This window comes from Saccoglossus kowalevskii, chromosome 18, assembly GCF_978046115.1.
Source record: "Saccoglossus kowalevskii chromosome 18, keSacKowa6.1, whole genome shotgun sequence".
NCBI lineage: Eukaryota > Metazoa > Hemichordata > Enteropneusta > Harrimaniidae > Saccoglossus > Saccoglossus kowalevskii.
In genome coordinates this window covers 28,598,766-28,617,299 of record NC_140658.1, presented here as the reverse complement: position 1 = coordinate 28,617,299, position 18,534 = coordinate 28,598,766, and the positions used below count along the sequence as shown (strand labels likewise).

The window sequence follows — 18,534 nt, the reverse complement described above, 5'->3', positions numbered from 1 at the left end:
GTTTATTTCAGTTATACTCGATACATGCAAGAAGGAATAAAACGGGAACCGTCTTTAGTCATCAAACTGAGAGCTACATTCTTAAAGGTAAGTTAACTTATCATATCCATTATTTATCATAATGTAACTTGCATTAAAGTGAGAGGGTTGTCACCTCCGCACGCGTGGGAATTGAGTCCCATGCGACGATAACAACACACGCTAAAAACACAAAGGCTCATGGGTAAACGCTTGTTTGTAAACAATGACATGCTATGGCCATCTGACACATGTGCAGGTGACGACTCCCCTGTTTTAACATTATGATAAGCAAATTGCAAGCATTATGTAAAAAAGATTTTAAAATGTTTGCAATACAGTATTCCTGTAAGTAGCGTACGCTAACGAGAATGTACTATTACATAAAAATCTTATTACTCGTGCCCCATGGTGACACCATACTTCTGTAAGGTAAACATTCCTGCAAATTACAACTTGTAGCGATAATGTACTTTCATGAAGTAAACATAGTATAATTCCTGCTCAATACCGACACCGCACTTCTATAAATATTTGTACAGTTTTTTTACACTAGATATTTTCTTATATTATTTGATGATTGACAATATTAAATGTAGAATGGTGTATTTGTTTGGCATACCGGTAAATTATCAATGTGGTTTATGTTTCTTTCGTTTAGTTGGCGTCTGCTCTCGATCTTCCTCTACTGAGAATCAACCAAGCTGGTAGTGGGGATCTGGTCAGCGTGTCCCAGTACTATTCAGGTGAACTTGTCTCCTATGTACGAAAAGTGCTGCAGATTATCCCAGAAACCATGTTTGGATTATTAGCCCAGATCATCCGTCTGCAGACGCACAGTATCAAAGAGGTGCCAACAAGATTAGAGAAAGAAAAACTACGAGAGTTCGCACAGCTAGATCAGCGATATGAGGTAAGCATGGTTGTATGGGTGAGATATTTCTTTAGGTCTCTTTAGGTTCTATTGTTCAATTATTGTCTGTTCTTTTTTTGGTCTTTAATAATAATAATATGCTTTATTCATCGTTGATAATCTCTTAGATATAAGCCCTTCTACCAGGGAGTCCAGCAATGTTGAAATGTACATTTCAGAAAGAAAGCACACAAGAAATATAACACAACTGAATTATTAAAAAGTTCCAAAATAAAGTCATATTTTAAAGCAATTCAAATTTGAGTCTCTATTTATGTAAAACAATTTTTAAAAATCAAGATTTGTGTATTACATCATCATTGTTCAAATGGTTGCTATGTAAGATTTTGTAGTTCTGTCATGTCTACAGATACTGGGATACAGTGTCACTTTAACAGTACTGAATTATGTTTGAACCAATCAGAAACAATTTGACATCTCTTATGTTAGGATAGCAAATTGTGAACGCTTGAATCTATTTAGCTAGGTAAAGCTATTTTTCCCAGTTGTCATGGAAACACAGTTGTAATGGAGAAATTACATCTTGCTGATAATTTTACGTTATTTTTGTATATTCAGGTTGCTAAGTTAACCCATTCAATATCAGTGTTTACAGAAGGTATACTGATGATGAAAACAACACTGGTTGGCATAATAAAGGTAAATATATCATTGCACGCAACTATAATTTGATTAGTTTGATAATGAACATTTTTATTAATCTTATACATTGAGAGTAATGGTAATACACTGTATCCTTGTTGTAACAAAAGCAAACTCTTTGTTATAGTGAAGTGTTCATTATAATGAAGCACATATTGCATTGGGTTTTTTATAGTCAAGTATTCACTATAATGAAGTACATAATACATTGGGTGTTATAGTGAAGTGTTCACTATAATGAAGCACATAATACATTGGGTGTTATAGTGAAGTGTTCACTATAATGAAGCACATAATGTATTGGGTTTGTTATAGTGAAGTGTTCACTATAATGAAGCACATAATACATTGGGTTTGTTATAGTGAAGTGTTCACTATAATAAAGTACATATTACATTGGGTTTGTTATAGTGAAGTGTTCACTATAATGAAGCACATAATACATTGGGTTTGTTATAGTGAAGTGTTCACTATAATGAAGCACATAATGCATTGGGTTTGTTATAGTGAAGTGTTCACTATAATGAAGCACATAATACGCTGGGTTTGTTATAGTGAGTGTTCACTAAAATGAAGCACATAATACATTGGGTTTGTTATAGTGAAGTGTTCACTATAATAAAGTACATAATACATTGGTTTTTATAGTGAAGTGCTCACTATAGTGAAGCACATATTACATTGAGTTTGTTATAGTGAAGTGTTCACTATAAGGAAGCATATAATATTATGTCTTCATTTTAATATTATGACTTCATTTTAATATTATGACTTTATTCATCTTCAGATTGATCCTAAACAGCTTTTGGAGGACGGTATACGCAAGGAATTGGTACGCCAAGTAGCGAGAGCTTTGCATGAAGGTCTCATATTTAACCCTAAAGCAAAGGTAAGAAACATTTACAGACAATAACAATCAACTAGTCCTTATCATATTCAGGTGTCAGATTGTGTTTTGATTATGTTGACTTGTTTCAATTTGGTTCATGACATCACCAGCTGGAACTTAAATTGCACCAAGTGAATTCAAACTTGTCAGAATTGGTTATCTGTCGTCATCTTACTTCATCAATCATGTTATTGTTTTGTACTATCTTGCCTAACTGTTATTGTTTTGAACTATCTTGCCTAACTGTTATTGTTTTGAAATATATTGCCTAACTGTTATTGTTTTGAACTATCTTGCCTAACTGTTATTGTTTTGAACTATCTTGCCTAACTGTTATTGTTTTGAACTATCTTGCCTAACTGTTATTGTTTTGAACTATCTTGCCTAACTGTTATTGTTTTGAAATATATTGCCTAACTGTTTTACCAAACTGTCATTGGTGTGCCTATTAAACTGTCATTCTTCTGTTTTGTCTTACCTAACTGTTATTGTTTTTACTTACTGGCATTGTTTTTCCAAACCGTCTTGCCTAACTGTCATTGTCTTGAACTGTCTTGCCTAACTGTTATTGTTTTGCCTAAGACAAGGCATAGTAATGCATTAGTTTGTGATATAAATCTGTAGGTAAATGAGTTGCCTCCTAAATTGGATGCTCTTGGTGCACGCATGGATGGATTCCGCATTTCATTTGAATATATCCAGGACTATGTCAGTATTTATGGATTAAAGATATGGCAGGAAGAAGTATCCAGAATTATTAACTACAACGTGGAACAAGAATGTAATAGTTTCTTGAGAACCAAGGTATTAAAATATTAAATATTATTATACATCTGTCGCCGTAACGCCATAATATACAGCGTGTCGTAATTTTGTGGTATTTTACGGGGTATTTTCATCCTACCATATTAGGAAACGCAAATTCCAAATATGGAATGATTACGCATGTAAGCGTCCTCTAATAATAAAAACAAACATGGCTGCCACCAGGGTTTGACCAGATTCCACACAAAGAAGTTCGCTGATTCTGTTCTAAACATTTTAAATTTCGGCATTCCCATGATGTATCCTTGGAAGGAAAAGATGCATAATAATAAGGTTATTACAAGTATACCTCAAAGTATGCACTCAGACAGTACACCGTTGCATCGACCTCTGCTGCGCAGCGCTGTACTGTCTTCGTACATACTTTAAGGTATCCTCGTAAGAGCCTCATATTATAACATACCATTGTCCATGTTTAGACATTATGTTATGTCATTGCTATTAGACAGTGTCTGAATCGGTTTTGCGGAGGTTTGTGTTCTTAAAAATTAAGCATATTAATACATAGCACTTTTCATGATATATGAACTTTAAATATTTGTTTCCAACTGACTCAGTGTGTTATCTATGCATCTGGATTTGGGTGCTAAACAAACCAGATTAATTAATACAACTGCAGATTCAACATGTAACACCTACTGATAGTATATCCTAATAACAATAATAAATTCCCACATTTCTATATTTTATTCAAAGTTGTATCTTGCATGAAATCAATTTCTCATTCAGTATAGCACTATGCATTCATTATTGCTATAATAAAAATTGAATTCACCGTAACTACTAATTTTGGTTTATGTCACATTTTATGACATAAGTTAAGGACTTTCAAACAGTTTAGAATATAATTATAGGTTATAATTGGCAAGCAAGATTATTTGGTAGTGCTATACGACGTCTCTGGGAAAAATTAGCATATTTAGCAGGAGATAATAACCGAGTATAGGTCCCATACTACACATAGCACTATAAAATCTTGTTGGTTCAAAGCTTTTTTTTTATTTACACAAAATTCTCAAGCTGTTAAATGGACATGGCTACAACAACCACAATCCTTTAATAGTTTAAAAGACTGCATTATAAAGTATACTTTCTTAAATAATTCAAAATTTATTTTATAATGTACTGTATTTAGGTGTTAGATTTTCAGAGTGTGTACCAATCAACTGCCATACCTATTCCGAGATTCCCACCTGTCATGGGAGACAGTTCAGTGAATTTCATTGGTCGAATGGCACGGGAGATACTGCGCATGACTGATCCAAGGTATGCACTCATTGACAACTAAATACTGTAAAATACTTTATTTCAACTTCGAATTTATTTTCGCTATCCAGTGAATATAATCTTTTCCTATATTTCAATCCAACTCATCAAAAATCAGTTAAAATCAATTCCATACAAAATACCAAAAAAGCCTTTACACCGAAAATTAATTTCCAGCTAAAATAAAGTATTTTACAGTATGGTGGTACTAATTAACATAAAATAAACTATCAAATGTTCGTCATTAGAAACATTTCCCAAATTTTGTAAAATTTTTCAGCAGCAAGTTGTTTTTTACCCACAAAATTAATTAATGTATCAATGAAAATTAAATGAAGTTGCATAAAAATAACTTTTTCTGAAGTGCAAAATAATATTCAGAAATTGATTTTGACTGCTTGTTTAATTTATTTGTAACAGAAATTTCAAGGAAAACTTCTGTTTTCTTTTATTGTTTATTAAGATTGAAAATAGTTGTATTGTTGGCAAAACATAGAAACCTTTTCAATCTGAGTAACATGGCTAAAAAACAAACCTGAATATTACAGCATCTAAAACCTGACACTTTGCATCATTTATTGGTGGCCGGTAAGTTAGTATTTTTCTTCACTACAGTAATTTCTGTAATGCTTTGTAGTTTGACCTCACGAGTGTGCTAAACACAATTAACCTAGTCAGTAAGTAATGTTTAAAGTTTGAGCACAGTGGTAAGATCAATAATAATAGCTATCTTATAAATTAAATTAAATAAGAGATGGACCTAATTGGTGTACAGGAAACAACTCAAGAGTGTGGTGTGAATCTCCAGGTAAATTCTGGTAAATGTTTCCCATTGAATTCCATAATACACTAGTAGTTTATCTTCATTCATTGAACAGGGAATTTGGCATGCAATTTGTTTACTTGATAGCATCCTAAGATGCTGAAAAATTAATCACAACCAGATCGACATAACTGCGCACTGATCATCAGTTATTGGTAAAGCAGACATTTTGCAATACCCGTAGCTGTTGTATTTATTACAGTACATATATTACTTAATATGACAAAACTTTAAAGTGGGGAAGTCATCCCCTGCGCATGCATTTTTAGCATGCGTTGTTATCGTCGCTTAGGTCTCAATTCCAGCGTGTACGCAGGTGACGACCCTCCCACTTTAAATGAAATTTTGCTGACAATACTACTTTAACATGAAAATATTTAGCACTAAGACACTTTCCTAGGATTGTATGTGAAGTGAGACATTCATACGAACAGAATTAAACACTGATTTGTTTATTCAATACAGAACAACATGTTACATTGAGAAGAGAAACACATGGTACGACTTTAAAACTAAACAAGAAGTCATGACAATAAAGCTCTTCTCCAAAGTACAGGTATTAAATTAAATAATTTCATTTTTTTATATAAGAAATAATTTAACTGGCAGTAAATGTTCAGTACTATCCCAGCTGTCGTGTTACTTTTGACCCAAGGCAGTTGTGTTAACTTTGACCCAAGGCTATTGTGTTACCTTTGACCCAAGGCTATTGTGTTACCTTTGACCCAGAGGAGTTGTGTTACCTTTGACCCATAGCTGTCGTGATACCTTTGACCCAAGGCTGTCATGATACCTTTGACCCAAGGCTGTCATGATACCTTTGACCCAAGGCTGTCATGATACCTTTGATCCAAGACTATCATGTTACCTTTGACCCAATGCAGTCGTGTTACCTTTGACCCAAGGCTGTTGTGTTACTTTTGACCCATAGATGTTGTGATACCTTTGACCCACGGCTGTTGTGTTACCTTTGACCCAAGGCTGTTGTGTTACCTTTGACCCAAGAATGTCGTGTTGCCTTTGATCCAAGGATGTCGTGTTACCTTTGACCCAAGGCTGTTGTGTTACCTTTGACCCAAGGCTGTTGCGATACCTTTGACCCATGGCTGTTGTGTTACCTTTAACCCATGGCTGTTGTGTTACCTTTAACCCATGGCTGTTGTGTTACCTTTAACCTAAGGCTGTCGTGTTACCTTTAACCCAAGGCTGTCGTGTTACCTTTAACCCAAGGCTGTCGTGTTACCTTTTAACCCAAGGCTGTTGTGATACCTTTGACCCATGGCTGTTGTGTTACCTTTGACCCACGGCTGTTGTGTTACCTTTGACCCACGGCTGTTGTGTTACCTTTGACCCACGGCTGTTGTGTTACCTTTAAACCAAGGCTGTTGTGTTACCTAACTTAAAAACATGTACACATTTATATTTCATTCAACTTTGTTGAATCCTATACTTTTCAGAGAAGTATTGGTACCTATGGTCTGACTGGATTGGATAGGCTTCTCAGTTTCATGATTGTCAAGGAGTTACAGAACTTTGCTACTATACTGAACCGAGGTGTTCTTCGTGACAAGGCGTGGTTGGAGTTTCTTGGTACGACTATGAAGTCACTGAATCCTGTCAAAGGACTTGTCAGTGAGTACAGGGGCATATGCTTGGGGATCTATCTATCTGTATATTATATATAGTTTGCAATGCTATCACAGATCACTGTAGAGAAATTCACAGAGAGCTCCCCCAAAATCATGCAGTGTTACTTTATAAATTGCTAGGTTTATTTTGTGAAAAATTACTTTGGGGTTAAAAAGGAAAATTAATCTGTCCCTTTAGAAAACAGACACACACTCGTAATTTTCATGGAATTCGCATGTTTTTTGATGCTGTGTGCAGGGAACGAAGGGAGTCAGTCAGTCGGTATGGTTACTTTGTAGACTCGTTTGAGACTTTTTTTGAAAGATGAATATTTGTTGTACATTTCAGATAACGCTGGAAAAGTGTACGGACAAGCTGTAACAAAAGCTGCTAAATTGTGGCCACCATTCCTGGATGTCGTACTTAAGGCAAGCTACACTAAATGTTATTTAATAGCAAGCATGGTCGAAGGCAGCGCGTGAAGCGAGCTTTAGTCGTTTTGCTTGTTGTTTCACAGATTATGCAAAGCGAGACAGCTCATGCGTGATAAAGCATGTTCAGAATGTTGTTTACTGATAATGCGTTCGTTTTATGGCAATGGACAGAAAAAAGTTCAACTCTGAATAGTGTTTGGGGTCATTTTGATCAGTGGTGAAACACAAATCATGTTCATACGCTTCAACATTCTATGGCTATTTTTAGTAAATCAATAAACTACTCATCTTTGCTTGCTTTCCAGGCATGCTACATATTATTCTACTAGATATTAAAATACCATAAATAATAAATGGATGTGTTTTGATTCTTAGGTTGGTCAGATGCAGTTGCTACGACGACAGATTGCAAATGAGTTGAACTTCTCTTGCCAGTTTGATTCCATGTTTCTATTTGATTCATTGCAAAATTTGAACAAGTAAGTAGTTGGTCTTCTCAAATACAAATGCAGCAGTAATTTATCTCAGCTCAATTAGAATGACATTGCATTAGTACTGTATTTCCCACCCAGCATTAAGGTCCACTCTAGCAACCATTTTGAATTGAAAATTGGTTTCACTTAGACTTTAGATGCAAATGATTGCTGAGATTTTGTCAAGACCCAAAAAGCTTAATTTTTGCCCCCAAAACAGTGTTGTATTCTCTCTCTTCATCATGTCCATAGTTTGTTTGACCTACTGTAACCATGAAAAACTATTGTAATAGATGTGGGGGGGGGGGGGGTTGGAACAAGTATCATGGGACTCCATAGTTTGTTTGACCTACCGTAACCATGAAAAACTATTGTAATAGATGTGGGGGGGGGGGGGGGGTTTGGAACAAGTATCATGGGACTCCATAGTTTGTTTGACCTACCGTAACCATGAAAAACTATTGTAATAGATGTGGGGGGGGGGGGATTAGAACAAGTATCATGGGACTCCATAGTTTGTTTGACCTACCGTAACCATGAAAAACTATTGTAATAGATGTGGGGGGGGGGGGGGGTTTGGAACAAGTATCATGGGACTCCATAGTTTGTTTGACCTACTGTAACCATGAAAAACTATTGTAATAGATGTGGGGGGGGGGATTAGAACAAGTATCATGGGACTCCATAGTTTGTTTGACCTACCGTAACCATGAAGAACTATTGTAATAGATGTGGGGGGTTGGAACAAGTATCATGGGACTCCATAGTTTGTTTGACCTACCATAACCATGAAAAACTATTGTAATAGATGTGGGGGGGGGGGATTGGAACAAGTATCATGGGACTCCATTATCCATAGTTTGTTTGACCTACCGTAACCATGAAAAACTATTGTAATAGATGTGGGGGGGGGGGATTGGAACAAGTATCATGGGACTCCATAGTTTGTTTGACCTACCGTAACCATGAAAAACTATTGTAATAGATGGGGGGGGGGGATTGGAACAAGTATCATGGGACTCCATAGTTTGTTTGACCTACTGTAACCATGAAAAACTATTGTAATAGATTGGGGGGGGGGGGTTGGAACAAGTATCATGGGACTCCATAGTTTGTTTGACCTACCGTAACCATGAAAAACTATTGTAATAGATGTGGGGGGGGGGGGTTGGAACAAGTATCATGGGACTCTCGCTTGCCATTTGCATCTAGGTTCTATTGAGCTTCATGATTCAAAAAATTCCTGATACCCAAATTTTTTTCTTTAAACTTTTAAATAGCCAGTCAAAAAGAATACAATTTCTGTTAGAAGTGTTCTAAGCATGTGCATCTGTGAAGTAGATTATGATGATAAACCAGTATTAAATTTTAGTAGTAATTGTTTCATATTAATCTATTATTTCAGCTAAGAGTTCTTATCATATACCTCATATTGCCGGGCCTCGTAACACTATGGGAAGTGTGCCCTCACATCAGGGCTATAGTTTCCTGAATCATGCCTGGACCAGAGCGCCCGGATTTCATCACTCAAAACAACATAAATTACTTTTGCTACCCTCGGTCGTACGGCTTCTGCCTCGGGCCACAAAAGTCGTATCCAATCCTTAAAGAATAATTTTCCAAATATCACTGTATCATATTACATCTTTCATATATTTATTGATTTGTGATAATCTTTGTTTCAAAACAGTAAAGTTATTATTTAACTTATCTTTCAGTTCTTTAATGTCGGACATTGAGGCTCACTATCAGGATCCTACGTTACCCTATCCTAAAGATGAGAATCCATTATTGTATGAATTGACTTCCTACTTAGAGTGTGCTGGTATAAATAATCCTTTCACAAAGGTAATTACGCATACTGTTAACATTTTAGAGGGCGCTATTCAGCAGAACTTCACATGCTTGATGTAGATAATAGTTAACATTATATGAATGAGAGAAAAATACATTGTTTATTTAGTCTAAAAAAGGAACTACTGTAAAACATGTTGAAAAAGTGACATGCAATTTTAGCGAATTGTGATAAAATGACGAAATAGCTAAATGTTGATTTAGCGAATGTTTTCACAATACTTTTCTGTTGCGTACCAACCCAAATGAGCAGTTGTCACTTCCATAAGAACAAAGAAAAAGTGTAATAAGGAAGCGCCCAGGTTTTTATGTTCCGGATTACTGTATACAAATCTCCAAGTCTTGGCCATTTTGAATTTATAATAAAATAAACATCTTGATTTAGCGAATCACTTCTCTCGCTAAATTCGCTAAAAAGACATGCTCGCGAAAAAGACATGTTTTACAGTATTATAGTCTTTGGCTTTGTCTGTCTGTCTGCATGTTTGTGCATTTGCAGCATTTTCACTTCAGTAGATATCAAACATCGTATTTGCTGACGACTAATGTGTTTGAGTTGCTCTTTGATACCTTTTACCATATCTCAGAAACGTAAGTCGGCCTTTTTCCCCCCTGATAATGTCATTAAAAATAACAGCACATACAGGACATTTTGAATGCCCACTAATTTGAGTACATGTCTAATGTCCAAAATTTAATGTTTTTTTATTGATACGTTTGTGTAGTGGCCAATTTTTAGAGATTTGCTAGTTTTGAACTACATATAGAGTGTAATGTACGCAAAGCTTAACCAGAGAACAGAAAAACAATTACAGAGCCGTAGAATACATGCATATTGTAAAACATGTCTTTTTCGCGAATTAAGCGAGACAACTGATTCGCTAATTCAAGATGTTGCTAATGACTTTATTATCAATTCAAAATGGCCGCCAAACAAAAAAATCAACAATGACAAGTAAGATTTGCTAAATCAACATATAACAATTTGCTAAAATTTCATGCCGCTTTTTCAACATGTTTTATAGTATGTAGTCCAGACAATGTCACTTCAGCTTGAGGAAACATTCCATAATAATATTTATTTCCATTTGAAAATGTGAATAATTTTACTTTTTGAATATGTATATTTTGCATATGTTAATTTGTGTGACTTCAAATGAGATCTTGATTGCATATCACATCATTTGCATATCACACTATTTGCATATCACACATTTGCATATCACATCATTTGCATATCACACATTTGCATATCACATCATTTGCATACTCTTATATAACTTATACCACCTTGGTATTATTGTAGATTTATACAACAACAAAGAGAGTGCCGTATTTTCCCTTGTTTGCCTTCTTATTGGTCATATCGCAGATGCCGAAAATGCAGTATACAAAAGCCGTGGGTAAGTAATTTGCTATTACATTGATACTCATTCAACACTTTCATAAGTATTTATACTTCCCATGAATCTTACCTCATATTTTTTGTCATGGGTGTGAGATACCCCCATGCCTTATGAATGGGTTTTCAGTGAAACTTAAATCGTAAGTCTATTTGTACAATCTCTTAACTGACATGGTCCTGTCCTGATCTCTTTGAAAAACCACCAATGTGTACCTTAACTATTCAGTTTAACCCTTGAACACCAATCTTTTTTCTTCCACAGCGAGTATGACAGCCAAGAACCCAAAAGAGCCGTTAGATGGACCACCATTCATAGCTGGTACGGTGACTTTACTGCGACAAGCTCATAGTGAGAATATCGACCAGTTCATTGCACTGATTGGCCAGTATGTGAGATCAATGGTTGAGGTTACGGCCACGAGTCAGAAAGTTGACTTACCACCCGATGTAACTAATGTGCTGCTATTTTTAGAAGATTATATGAGTCATACTGAACTCCCTAGAAAGGTAATAATAGTTTTTAGGTGCTCATTAGTTTATAAATTTACCCTACTTCCCCGATCCCCGAAGGCTTTCCCGATTATAAGGTGTTAAAATATGACATCGCCAATAATCAAAAAACTTCATCAGTATGACACAGCATTTTGATTGGTTAATGAATAACTTGACCTGTTGGGATGGTGTTTCAGGTCAAATCATGCTGAAAAACATGATGGCGGAAATTGCCTTTCTTGGAGTGTTTGTGTACTATCAAAAACATCCCACAACGAAGATAATGATAAAGGTCTTTCTTACTTTCGACTTTTTTCCCACAGACCCTACCAATTTTAAAGTAATGTAATAAAATGTGTGTATTTTTATGAACATGTTTGTTTCTTCATTGTAAAAGTGTTGTGGAAATCAATGATGACTCTCTTCATTTTTTTTTTTTTCAAAACGAAGTAATATTCCCCCGAGCCCGGCATGGTGAACGAAACATGTAATTTGGATAATTTTTTGTGGGTGGTTAAGAAGGTTACAATGGTAAACCAAAAAAGTATAAGCCCATCGCATAATTTTCCAGAATTTATATGTTGAGGCCCCCTGGGCTTATGATCGAGGAAGTATGGTAGTAATTTATTAACACATTGAAGTTTTCCTTTAAAGTGCCTATGAAATGGCTGCTATTTTCACATCTAAAATTATCCATTCATACATAAATATTATTAATTTTTAAAAATTAATAAAAAATGCGTTTTAAACTTTAAACTTTATTTTTGTCTATTTTAAAACGAGACTCCCCATTAGCTTCTCATTTGCATACAGAAATTCCCCTTGTGACATCAGAAGGGGAAGTTGCTGGGTAGCTTGCATTGCCGATACATATAAATAAGACGAATTTCTTGTGCCATTTTCTCGTCTTTGACTAAATTGCCACTTATGTACTTGTTCGTCGAGGAAGAATGGACCATAATGAACACATAGTATCAAGTTTGTTTCATGGGGTTGAGTCAGATGTGTAATATGTCCGGTCTGGTGTAGCTAGTCACCGTGGTTGTCACAGTCATTGGTGCACGTTTGTACACTGTCGCTGGACTCTGGCACTGGACGAAATCAAATTTGATGCCTGAATCGTTTTGTTATTTAGCAGGTTACTAGGCACGTCACTACACTGTTTTATTTCATCGATCGTCTGAGTAAAAAAACACATTCAAAATTAAAATAAAAAGAGAACATATTTTGACATTCTAAACATTAAATTATAGTGATCAATAAAATAGCAAAATAATTAAAAAAAAACGACAAAACACAGTTACTAAATAAATGACTGCCACATGGAAATAAATTTGTTGTAATGGGTGAACGCGTCGGTACATGACGGGGACAAGTGTGTTAATGGCTGCGTTTAATTGGATAACAAAAATAATTGAGAGCGACTCACATGCAGACAAATTCAGAGTGGATTTAGCGTGATTTTCATAATTATGACATCATATTAAAAAAATACATTGACAGCCCAAGCACGGATTCTTATTCCATAAATTATTACGCAGATCAAGCTGCAAGTAAAGGCAACAAATGTGTGAATTCGACATTCAACACCAATCACCGAACAATTCAGACACTTGCGAAAATGAAAACAACCTGAGAGCTGCGTAATTTCCTGTTTGTTCGACGCTTCGTTTTCGTGTCATTATCAAAATTACTGCTACCTTTTACATAAAATGGATGGTCTCTATAAAGCGATAATCAGGATCGCAAAAAAAAAATCAAATCATTTGAAACACTTACGTCTCTCTCCCTTCTGAAATCCGCCTCAGTGATCATGGGCTGGTCCAGAATCTATTTTTTCGAAAACGTTTTGTATTGCGCCAGGTTTCAGTTGTCGGCGTTTCTCGTTAAAACCTAGTTGTTTTGGACAAGGACAGTTTTTTTTGAAAAAAAGAATCTGAGGTGAAGTGGACACTACATATGACGATGCAAGGAGGAAGTCCACCTCAACCTTTTCTCGTTATTTTCACTGCTTTCGTCCACCGATTTTGCACCTTCAGATCGATTGGAAACGTGTAAATACTTACACTATGACTATACACATTACTGCAACCGTCCACAACACAACGTTTAACCATCATAAATGTTTGTTGTGAAAATTCGCTCTCTCAAAAATAAAATAAAATAGACAAAAAAAAGTAATGTCGATCAAAAAATGTATATCGTTTAAAAAGTATGTTGAATGACACAGTGATATGAAAGTACGGCCCAGGGGTATGGCTTCCTCTCATATTTGGTGGCGCACTTTCGACGAGAGTCAGAAATCCGGAAACAGTCGACCGTTTCAGGGTAGGTGGACGTGGCTACAGCACGAGAAATATCTCAAATTTACTTGGATATGAGTAATCATTTTCAGCAAAGAAATCAATAATTGCCCGTTTCAGTGGGGCACAGATCTAAAATGAGAAGCGTGTGGGTGGGCATTACACAGGCACTTTAAAGATGATAGAATTAGGTTTATTTCCCCCTTGATGTCATATATTTGATGGTATGGATCTCAGTTAACCTTAGAAAGTTGCTCGAGCAGCAATGGAGAAAACTGGTTATAGCACAGTAGTTAGCATGTTTGCCTTGTACCAGAAAGATTCTAGGTTCAATTTTGCCTTGTACCAGAATAATTCTCGGTTCAATTTAGCCTTGTACCAGAAAGATTCTCGGTTCAATTTTGCCTTGTACCAGAAAGATTCTAGGTTCAATTTTGCCTTGTACCAGAAAGATTCTAGGTTCAATTTTGCCTTGTATCAGAAAGATTCTAGGTTCAATTTTGCCTTGTACCAGAAAGATTCTAGGTTCAATTTTGCCTTGTACCAGAAAGATTCTAGGTTCAATTTTGCCCTGTTCCAGAAAGATTCTAGGTTCAATTTTGCCTTGTACCAGAAAGATTCTCGATTCAATTTTGCCTTGTACCAGAAAGATTCTAGGTTCAATTTTGTCTTGTACCAGAAAGATTCTCGGTTCAATTTTGCCTTGTACCAGAAAGATTCTAGGTTCAATTTTGCCTTGTACCAGAAAGATTCTAGGTTCAATTTTGCCTTGTACCAGAAAGATTCTAGGTTCAATTTTGCCTTGTACCAGAAAGATTCTAGGTTCAATTTTGCCTTGTACCAGAAAGATTCTAGGTTCAATTTTGCCCTGTTCCAGAAAGATTCTAGGTTCAATTTTGCCTTGTACCAGAAAGATTCTAGGTTCAATTTTGCCTTGTACCAGAAAGATTCTAGGTTCAATTTTGCCTTGTTCCAGAAAGATTCTAGGTTCAATTTTGCCTTGTTCCAGAAAGATTCTAGGTTCCATTTTGCCTTGTACCAGAAAGATTCTAGGTTCAATTTTGCCTTGTTCCAGAAAGATTCTAGGTTCAATTTTGCCTTGTACCAGAAACATTCTAGGTTCAATTTTGCCTTGTACCAGAAAGATTCTAGGTTCAATTTTGCATTGTACCAGAAAGATTCTAGATTCAATTTTGCCTTGTACCAGAAAGATTCTAGGTTCAATTTTGCCTTGTTCCAGAAAGATTCTAGGTTCAATTTTGCCTTGTTCCAGAAAGATTCTAGGTTCAATTTTGCCTTGTACCAGAAAGATTCTAGGTTCAATTTTGCATTGTACCAGAAAGATTCTAGGTTCAATTTTGCCTTGTACCAGAAAGATTCTAGGTTCAATTTTGCCTTGTACCAGAAAAATTCTAGGTTCAATTTTGCCTTGTACCAGAAAGATTCTCAGTTCAATTTTACCTTGTACCAGAAAGATTCTAGGTTCAATTTTGCCTTGTACCAGAAAGATTCTAGGTTCAATTTTGCCGTGTTCCAGAAAGATTCTAGGTTCAATTTTGTCTTGTACCAGAAAGATTCTAGGTTCAATTTTGCCTTGTTCCAGAAAGATTCTAGGTTCAATTTTGCCTTGTACCAGAAAGATTCTAGGTTCAATTTTGCCTTGTTCCAGAAAGATTCTAGGTTCAATTTTGTCTTGTACCAGAAAGATTCTAGGTTCAATTTTGCCTTGTTCCAGAAAGATTCTAGGTTCAATTTTGTCTTGTACCAGAAAGATTCTAGGTTCAATTTTGCTTTGTACCAGAAAGATTCTAGGTTCAATTTTGCATTGTACTAGAAAGATTCTAGGTTCAATTTTGCCTTGTACCAGAAAGATTCTAGGTTCAATTTGGAGTGGAAGTTCACTCAGCAGTAGATATCCAAGTACAGTCTGCGATGTTTTTTTTTGAAAATTACTGAAATTTTCTGATTTGCTAAATTTGTCTCCTATGATATTAAAGCTTTTTACAGTATTTTCCACAAATTGAAACATCACAATTAACCTAAAGTATGGTCTCAATTTGAATAATGTTTTTGTTTGAATTGTGGTTTATCGCGCTATAATTTTTTTTTTTTGCACTGACTTTTTAATTTTAAATACTTATTTCATGTGTTCAGTCATTGCCCCAAAGTGCACAGGAGTTCTCATGGTTTGGCATGTACACAACCTTTTATTTTGTGTTTTTATTTCTTTACAGAAAGTGGAAGCACACATTCCTAAATATCTACTAGATGATTTCCATAGCCGTCTTTGAGTAGAGAACTGAACGTATCCTGCATCAGTTAATTGTAGTCTCGTCAAGGGTCAATTGCGATCTTGATAGCAATTCCCAAGCACCCTTTTAAACCATGCAAAATAGATAATTATATATTTCATCTTTGCTTTAAACTGATAGAAACATTGTATTTCTAAGAATGCAATAAAGTTATATTGTTATTCTTGTTTATATTATTATCAATTTTTCAAAAATGAGTTTTTGGAACGTTTCAGCAGATTTTCTTACAGCAAACATATTGTACCTTTAGATTTATCTGAGACATTGCACTTCTACTACCCCAAAATGTCTTGACATACTTGTACTGCAAAGTATACCAAATGTATAGAACACTTTGTACTCTCTGTGATATTATATTTATACAGTGAATTGACCTCTTAACCTTATGATCTTCACATGCATGACCTCCCCCCCCAAGGGTCACACATCCTGGTACTTTTGAAAGGTTCAGGGTTTTAAATTCACTATAAATGTGATTTTGTTGATTATATTTCCCCCAAGAATGCATGCAGTTGTCATTGAAGAACAATCACATTTGACACAGTAAAACTGTGCTGTTACCGGTACAATAACCCCCCCCCCCATCGAAGGTGACGAAGGTTGTGTACCGATAATCATTATCATATGGTTAATGCCTAAAACCATTTCTTAGTTCTTACTGTAATTTTCTGTTAGCTTTTAATTTTCTGTTGGCTTCTATGTCACTTTTTATACAGAATTATCAAATTTCAAAGTTGTATTTATATCATGTCTCAAACAGCAGTTGTGATATTATTCAGGGTTTTAACGAACAAACTTTATTTGGCACCCAGATTTTCATAGTGCTTTTTTGGTTTTGATCCTTTAAATTGCATTGAAATGAGCTGTATGCCCCTTTATTGATACATTGGTCTTATGGGTAACATTTATATTGGTCAGCTTTGATTTATTTTAAATTGTTGACTATTTGATAATTCTTGATGTTAAAATTTCATGAATAGTAGTAATTACAAATTGAATTTGTAGACTCCTTGCTGTATTACATTTTGATGTCGAAAGTAATAAATAATATTTAAGAAGATCTGGACTGGCTTGGAATTATGAAACCCTGGAATCAGTTTTGTTATGAATCAATATATTAGTTGTATATTGAAAATATGAGAGAAAAAGATATGAAAAGCTTATAGACTTTTAATTATACCAGTTTACTGCATTACCTACCAAGTCAGTGGAAATAATAAATTCCATTCATTACTTGTTAGGCTTAACTACAGATTACAGTCCCAATCGGAAACTATTAGGGAATATACCCTGTTCACAAAGAACACCTTAGGGTAGCATTCCCTATAGAAAAAGGCCTCTCCTAAGGGGTCATCCAGTCATTACCAGCATTGCAGTTTGTATATGCATAATCATATCTAGTCATCACCAGCATTGCAGTTTGTATATACATTGTCATGTCCAGTCATTACCAGCATTGCAGTTTGTATATGCATTGTTATATCCAGTCATTACCAGCATTGCAGTTTGTGTATGCATTGTCATATCCAGTCATTACCAGCATTGCAGTTTGTATTTCCATTATCATATCCAGTCATTACCAGCATTGCAGTTTGTATATACATTGTCATGTCCAGTCATTACCAGCATTGCAGTTTGTATTTCCATTACCATATCCAGTCATTACCAGCATTGCAGTTTGTATATGCATTGTTATATCCAGTCATTACCAGCATTGCAGTTTGTATATGCATTGTCATATCCAGTCATTACCAGCATTGCAGTTTGTGTATGCATTGTTATATCCAGTCATTACCAGCATTGCAGTTTGTATATACATTGTCATATCCAGTCATTACCAGCATTGCAGTTTGTATTTGCATTGTCATATCCAGTCATTACCAGCATTGCAGTTTGTATATGCATTGTCAAATCCAGTCATTACCAGCATTGCAGTTTGTATTTCCATTATCATATCCAGTCATTACCAGCATTGCAGTTTGTGTATGCATTATCATATCCAGTCATTACCAGCATTGCAGTTTGTATATGCATTGTCATATCCAGTCATTACCAGCATTGCAGTTTGTGTATGCATTGTTATATCCAGTCATTACCAGCATTGCAGTTTGTGTATGCATTGTCATATCCAGTCATTACCAGCATTGCAGTTTAAAGAAAATGCTACAGCCTGAAGAGAGCTTGAAAGTTTTAGAAAATCAAACCCCTCGCGTTAGTCTGGGTCGTTCTTTCTCA

General features: G+C 35.4%; 1 protein-coding gene across 1 annotated transcript in view; it reads left to right on the top strand.

Moving 5' to 3' along the window:
• Nucleotides 1-17,359, top strand: part of LOC100375426 (WASH complex subunit 5-like) — a 33,548-nt gene extending 16,189 nt beyond the window's left edge. Inside the window, exons 14-27 of the mRNA XM_078010016.2 lie at nt 12-87; nt 680-931; nt 1,511-1,591; nt 2,382-2,483; nt 3,108-3,287; nt 4,444-4,574; nt 5,863-5,953; nt 6,855-7,029; nt 7,375-7,454; nt 7,836-7,939; nt 9,652-9,781; nt 11,094-11,190; nt 11,455-11,699; nt 16,222-17,359. Of these exons, the coding sequence (XP_077866142.2) occupies nt 12-87; nt 680-931; nt 1,511-1,591; nt 2,382-2,483; nt 3,108-3,287; nt 4,444-4,574; nt 5,863-5,953; nt 6,855-7,029; nt 7,375-7,454; nt 7,836-7,939; nt 9,652-9,781; nt 11,094-11,190; nt 11,455-11,699; nt 16,222-16,278 (1,801 nt within the window). The 3' untranslated portion in view covers nt 16,279-17,359. The remainder of the gene's footprint in view (nt 1-11; nt 88-679; nt 932-1,510; nt 1,592-2,381; nt 2,484-3,107; nt 3,288-4,443; nt 4,575-5,862; nt 5,954-6,854; nt 7,030-7,374; nt 7,455-7,835; nt 7,940-9,651; nt 9,782-11,093; nt 11,191-11,454; nt 11,700-16,221) is intronic.
• Nucleotides 17,360-18,534: the final 1,175 nt, after the last annotated feature.